This window comes from Chelon labrosus (assembly GCF_963514085.1).
Source record: "Chelon labrosus genome assembly, chromosome: 2".
Classification (NCBI taxonomy): domain Eukaryota; kingdom Metazoa; phylum Chordata; class Actinopteri; order Mugiliformes; family Mugilidae; genus Chelon; species Chelon labrosus.
Genome location: NC_140338.1, coordinates 27890493 through 27897543, shown reverse-complemented (window position 1 = coordinate 27897543; position 7051 = coordinate 27890493). Strand labels below are relative to the sequence as shown.

Here is a 7051-nt window from a genome sequence, read left to right as displayed (position 1 = left end):
TCTAATTATTTTTAAATCATCATCATAAAATATAATTATTAATAATATATCATATCGAAATGTTATTTGTCATGCTCATTTTTCTGATTCTCTGCCAGTCAAAACATCGTTCACGACCTCATGATCTTTGTAGAGCTGGCGGTTTGCGTCATTTATCAAACTGCTTTGCTCCTCAAGTTAGTGTATAGCTAGCTCAAAATGGACAGGTTTTTGACAAGAAAGAGACCGAAGGAACAGACCAACAGAAGAACTCCTGGCCAACTGAAATCAGAAAATATGAGGCAGCACTTATGCTAAACAAATGTAATAGTTATTGAATAGTGAATAAAAATAAGAAAAGTTGATGTTTCTTTACATATTACAGAAGCTAATGCTGTTTGGGGGGCCTTGGCATGAAAATGTTTGGGAACCCCTGGGTTAAAGCATCTTAACCATGTGTATTCATTCATTCATTCATTCATCTTCTATACCCGTTTAGTCCTGTTAAGGGTCACGGGGGTCTGCTGGAGCCTATCCCAGCTGTCATCGGGCGAGAGGCAGGGGTACACCCTGGACAGGTCGCCAGTCCATCGCAGGGCCCATGTGTATTGATTGTGTGAAAAATTATTTAAAATGTAAGAATAAAAAGATATGGGATTTCTAAACTAAATGTGAACGAGCATTGCAACTACACATTAAAGCTATAAAAATCTTTTTCATCATCCCAGATGAGCCCCAAACTCATTCTGGGGAACATGTAAGTATTGTCCCACAACAAAGTTAATCATTGCATTGGTCACAACTTCCAAACTTGGTAGAACATAAAAATGTAAAATTCAAATTACAGCATTCAGACCTCAAAAAAGTGTCAGTGTTTTCATCAGCAGCAGTTCCAACCTTTAGTAGTTCTCTGCGGCAACAATTTAGCAAGTAAAAAAGTATCAATCCATCCCTAGAGGGCAACACTACTGGTTGTCTAGGTGCCAAGTCTAGTGTCTCGCTCCCAGACACAGGCTCTAAAAGAACATAAAACTACTACAGGACAAAAGACATAAACCTCAATGGACTTATAGGTTAAAGCAGAATCTGAACCATGTGTGTTGATTGTGTGAAAAATTCCAATACAAGACTTAACTAACTTAAATGTTACACTGAGGCTGCCAGCAGAGGACATTGTTAAATAAATTAAATATAATACACAATCTTCTTGTGTGCTTTCATAATGTGTGTTTTTGTCATTTACCCTTAACAGGAGTAAGCGGTTATCGATGAATGAATGTCATTTATGTAGCAGTGCAGCAGTAAAGTCCACCTGCAGCGCATGTCCACATGCAATGAGTAGGCAGCCCATGCTTTTACGTATATAAATGTAAAAAAATTATTTATAAAAAATGATGTATAAAATTGCGATGTTTACTTGAGACACAGTGATAGAGTTTTGGCATGGCAATCAAAAAGAAGCGCTCCACATGTGAGTCATGTAAATGACGGTGAAAACACTTCCATTACCAACCCAAGTCTGTTCCCCTTCAGTCAGAGCTTCCTTCCCATTACAGTTGTGTTCCCTGTGGTGCATTTGCCTGGAGATCTCTGGCTTCCATGATGTCATCAAATGGCTTGTGGTTGGCTTTGATGCTTCGACTGCATTGTTTTCTATGAAAGTCTACACTAGTGTGAGCAATCTGGGTGGGCAATGTATAAAACAAAGTAAGTCCATATTTTGGGCAGTTTTTGAACTTCTTTTGGGCTGGAAAGTCATCAGCTGTATCCTGCAACACTTTTGGTGGTTAGGGTTTGGATAAGGTTTGGTTGAGATTAAGGCTGAGGCATGCTCCTGGATTTGCTAATCCTTGTAAGGCTAATGAAGTTTGTCTCCAGAAAGTCATCCAGGTCATGGTATAATTCACACAAGCTAAAACAAAGGCAACTGGACTTGTCTAAGCTTTCTTGAAGATGCAGTTCATAGGAATAACTCTAACTAAGGTGATCACTGGGTGGTTAACAGGCTTTAGTCATATGCAGTTCAGGCAGGTACCATTCAAAGATATTCTGAAATCAAAATCAAAACCCCCACCAGTCAGTTCGACCTTAAGAAACCATTTGGAGAAGTGTTGAAACTACATATCATGACCTAGATGACTGAGAAGCTTCACTGACATATTGCCACACACCTTGAGATAAGCGCCCTTTGACTAGTGTGGGAATACAAAAGGACATCGAGCTATTGAGGTTCCTTTTCGTTCTTCAAACGCACATGACAATTTAATTAGATAGCTGATCTATAATCCAAGATGATTCCAACTAAATGTAAATGTGTACTACAAAATGCGGCAAAGACAAGAAAGGAGCTGTGGCAATAAGAGGCCAACTAATCAAACATGTAAGTAATAATTGTCTTGCTACTCAAATTACCACCTTGGGTGTAACATAACACACAGTACTAAGGTTACGAAACTGAAATGAAGGCTGAGAGGCAGCTGCTGGATAACATTCAGTCTTCGTTTTTATAAATGAATACCTTAAGGAAACGTATTAGTTAAGAGAAATCTAACTTAACCAGCTGCATGCAGCAGCAGCAGATAGAACCATAGAGCCCCAACCTTCATAGACTGATGTACTTGCTGGGACTGTGGAGCAGAAATGTTGTATATCTGCCGGTAATATTTTCTAGCAAAGTTGGTGAAAAAACATGTAGACACAAACTGTTAAGACCTTAACATGTTAATCAACACAAGGGACCTTTGTCACTTTTTGCATCTCTAATATGTCACAGCTGTTAATATTATACACTGTTAATATAATGCAAAATACAAATATTTTGAAATGAATGTTTAATTTTCATTACAATTTCATTACTGCTGACATGCAAAAATTTGGTATTGATCAACCATCTCCTCCATGCCCAAACAAACTGGTCGGAATGCATCAGTTTGACACTCTGCTGTTGTAGGCCAGTACTCAACCCAAGTTCCTTCCCCGAACATGTAGTAGTAACTGAGGAGAGCAAAGTGAAAAATACGTTGAGTCTTCATATGACTTTCCAGAACAATGGAAATGCACACACAAAACACACGCACACAACAAACTTACGTTTGCTTTTTGTCATCTCTGCGAATATCTTTTGACGAGCCCATGACAAGGTAGGTTTTGCCCTGTTTGAGACTTAAAGATTTCCTGCAATGCTGAAAACTGAGGAATATGCGCTGTTTACCCACAGGGCCGACATCAAAACTTCCTGTTATTAAAACATGGCAGAAGACAGAGAGCTCAGGGTGTAGTTTGACACAGTACTGCTGAATTCTCACATATTCCTGCATCTACAGTCTGCCAATGTCTCCTTTATGACACTTTAACTAACAGTACAGAAGTTTTATAGGTGATAAATACCCACCCTCTTTGATGACCTCCACTACCTGCATTTTGTAAGCGTCAGTGGACAATTCAGGTACAAACTCCTCCAATCTCACTTTGTACACTGTAGACAAACAAGGAGTGGATATTAGCTCTTTTGCTTATACTCCGAATCTCTTAATCACATTTCATTGGATGAAAATAGAAATGGGCTCAATTATAGTTTCCTACCAAATTCTACTTTGCTGGTCTCGGTACTCTCACAAATCTTGGCTGTGCGGAGATCATTGCTGATTTCCTCCTTCTTCTGCATAGTGCAATCCTCTGGAAATACAAAGTGGGCGTAGGGTTAATAGACAGCTGATGTGCTGTTCTCTTAACTAGACACCTTATTGACTTTATACATATCTGGCTACACTGGATGTTACGTAGCGGCACTAAACGTAGAGCAGGTTACTGATATAATAAATAATGGATAAGTTGAGAGTGGACACACTTAAAAACTAACTTTTCGTAGTTTCCAACAAACACAGTGTCTCTTCTTTTGACTTACACAAGGGAAGTTAATTAAATGACCAATGTGTGGGAGTCAAGCAGACACACACTAACACACGTTTAACCTTCTGCATTACCAGGCGTTACAATGTTACTTAGTCTCTTCATCACAGTCTCTGTGTTGTTACTGTTCCGACTGATGTTACATGAAACCTATATATTCTGATTGGTAATATTCTGATTATACAGCTAGGTGGCGCTAATATAGCTCAATTTACATTTTGGCTCATATTTCAAGAACCATGTGCCCGAGCAACAAAATTCTTTCTCCCCCTGATTCTGTACAAGCACCGCAACTTTCTTGACCCTTGGTCTCTAGGGGGCGCTACAAAAGCAACATTTCAATATCTCAAAAATTGCAATAGCTAACTTCATGAAATTTGGCAGACACAATCGTATTGTGTAGACGGCGCCCATCAAGTTGCGTGACATTACATCTACAGGGGGCACTACAGGTGACACAGAAACATTTCATATGACTTTAAGGCCTATAACTTTTGAAGTATTCACCCAATCCTTATGAAACTTTATGACATCATTACAATATGCTTGCGTACAATCATGCCAAGTTTTGTGAAATTCGGGCAGTAGGGGGCACTACAACGACTACATGTTTATATCCCACAAACCACCGCAGTAAACTGCTTGAAATTTGACAACAATAATCTGTGGATGACTCATTCACTTCTCAGCCAAGGGATTCCTCCGCAGACACTTTGCCTCCCACTCGGGCACGACTTGGCCACAGCATGGACCCCTTTTTGATCGCTTGCGATCATTCTAGTTAGTTTTCATTTTTGTTTTGAAAAAATATTTTTGTACAGATTTGACAAAGCTCAGGACTCATCCTGAGGACAACTGAAATAATTTTATTTTAAGAGTGACAATTACTTTTTCATCTGACCAACTTCACAAAATAGGTAACGATGCTTCTCCAGCATTACACTCAGATGAGTGAGAATCTTCCCTTGTCACATTAAAAAATTTAGATGTATTTAGATGCACAGTTTAATCTGTGATACATGAAAAGATGTGCAACCATCAGATTGACTTGTTCACCTTCTGCACATGCACATTCTCCATGCAAACAGAGCGTCAGTAGTTGTCCTTCTTGCCTTTTTGGATGATAGAATTTCACACAATCTGATTCTGCAATGGGAAAGAAAGGTATGTGGTAAGATGTTTTTGTGCTTAGAATACATCAAATACGTACAATTCTTGACGTTGACAGAAGTCGCAGCAGTTTCTGAGACTTACGGTTGTAGTATTCATAGACAGACACAGCTGCAGGTTGTAAGACACCCACTTTCATTGTCTGATGGAGCCTAAAAGAGATCTCCTCTGGTCGTTTGTGAGAAACCTGAGAGAGAAAAGAGTGAGAGTCACTTAACAAATGAGACTGTGAAAAGTAAATGGTGGACAGAAAAAAGGGACTGAAAGAAAGACTGAAGTCATACTTTGTCCAGGTAGAGGATGAGCGAGCCTCTTTCTGACAGCACTTTGTTCATCTCATATTTTGCAATCATCCGGGCATGTCCTTTAGACAGCTTCACACACAAACACACATCATCAGACAATGTTTTAAGGACAAACCCTGACTTTTGAACTCTACTGAATGCGAGGCTCTGTGAAAGCTCTTACTAGGTCCAGGTCTTTTGTGTCGACAGTGAAGCCAGTTAGCAAGCCAATATCCAAGATTGACATGGTTGCATCACGCTCCTTGTCTTTGTACCTGTACACAGAATGAAGTAAATGGAGTAAATTAAACAGCTTAAAAAAGATGAAGAGCAAAAAATAAAAGCACTGTATCAAAAGTGAAATATAAATCACCAGGTATAGTACTTACAAAATCTCTATTTTCAGCTTGTATATGGACCCATCATCTTTAATTGTCTCTGGAGGAATAATTAATTAGATAAGATAAGATTATCAGTTCTTTCAAAAAGAAAAACAAATATAAGCAGAAAAATGGGTTAAATAATGACAAACAAATAAATAAGGAGAAGAGAAACCAGATTACCTGGGATGAGCTCCACAGACAAGTTAAACTTCTGACAGTGGCTTGACATTTCTTTTGGCCTAGTGTAATACAGCGACACCATCTGTCACATAGACAAAAACCTTTTTTAATATTGCGCTGTAATGAATAACATCTTAATGGTCCCACAAGGTTAAAATACCTTTGCCTTTAATACATAACAGAAGACTTACTGTCACTGTTGCTTCTCCTGTTCCTTTGGCGATCACTGTTATATTCTGGTTTATGTCCTTAAACTGTTGGGATTTAAACATGTGCACAAACACACACAAGGATTAGCAGAACATACATGACAAGATGACTGTGTGAATATTAGAGTGTGTCCTCACTCTAGATGTTCTTGTTGCATAGTGGTTTTTCCGGTTGAAGTTGAACTTGTCAGGTTTTGCCTTTCCAGGTATCTTGATGTCCACGTTTAAGGTATAATCTGGCTCTTGAGCATTGGCCCAGTACTCTGCTACAGCCTGATACACCATAATAGTAGCCTGCAGGGAAGAGTGAGGCAAAGCAAGTCAAGATGAACTAAACAAGTGCAATTGCATTAAGAACAGCTAGACGTCCAGATGAATAGCAGGTTTTGCATTACCTGAGTGGATCCAAAGCCTCCGTCCACCTTACGCTGTTGGGTGAACCATCGCACAACAGGTCTGGCTTCTTCGAACGCCTGTATTAACAGAAGGCAAGAAAAAGGTTGAGAACTCTGGGGCTAAACTTAGTGGTTTAAAATAGGGGAAAGTCTTGGTTTTATTTGTATCTACCGATTCACATAGATTGCTTGAGTTTTAGGTTTGCAAATTACTTACTATGGCACAATCAAAATACTAAGACTAAATCTTTACACTTTATTAAAACTGTAGAACACATTTCACTAACTTTTGTTTCCCTCTAATAAACAGTTTTAGTGAGGTAATCTGGATGATGTCTCGTTGCTGGTGAAACACACAAAAGTGCTCACCTGGGTCTTGACCAGAGCTAGAAGAGCGTAAGCTGTGGCCTCCAGTGTGAAAATATGTCCCTTAGATAGAGGCCAGTGGGATCTGTCTGAGGAAACAAACACAAATACTTTTTTTTATTGCTTTTATGAAACAGAAAAGAAACCATAATTTAGATGGTTCATGTGTTTTTTTT

General features: G+C 39.0%; 1 protein-coding gene across 1 annotated transcript in view; it reads right to left on the bottom strand.

Moving 5' to 3' along the window:
• Positions 1-2766: 2766 nt before the first annotated feature.
• LOC311494887 (complement C3-like) overlaps positions 2767-7051 on the bottom strand; it is a 51527-nt gene continuing 47242 nt past the window's right edge. Inside the window, exons 30-43 of the mRNA XM_084554147.1 lie at positions 6879-6964; positions 6510-6587; positions 6253-6408; positions 6097-6159; positions 5906-5987; positions 5732-5780; positions 5527-5617; positions 5343-5432; positions 5143-5245; positions 4945-5034; positions 3562-3654; positions 3371-3454; positions 3070-3214; positions 2767-2973 (exon numbers count right to left, since the gene is read on the bottom strand). Coding sequence (XP_084410273.1) covers positions 2832-2973; positions 3070-3214; positions 3371-3454; positions 3562-3654; positions 4945-5034; positions 5143-5245; positions 5343-5432; positions 5527-5617; positions 5732-5780; positions 5906-5987; positions 6097-6159; positions 6253-6408; positions 6510-6587; positions 6879-6964 — 1352 coding nt within the window. The 3' untranslated portion in view covers positions 2767-2831. The remainder of the gene's footprint in view (positions 2974-3069; positions 3215-3370; positions 3455-3561; positions 3655-4944; positions 5035-5142; positions 5246-5342; positions 5433-5526; positions 5618-5731; positions 5781-5905; positions 5988-6096; positions 6160-6252; positions 6409-6509; positions 6588-6878; positions 6965-7051) is intronic.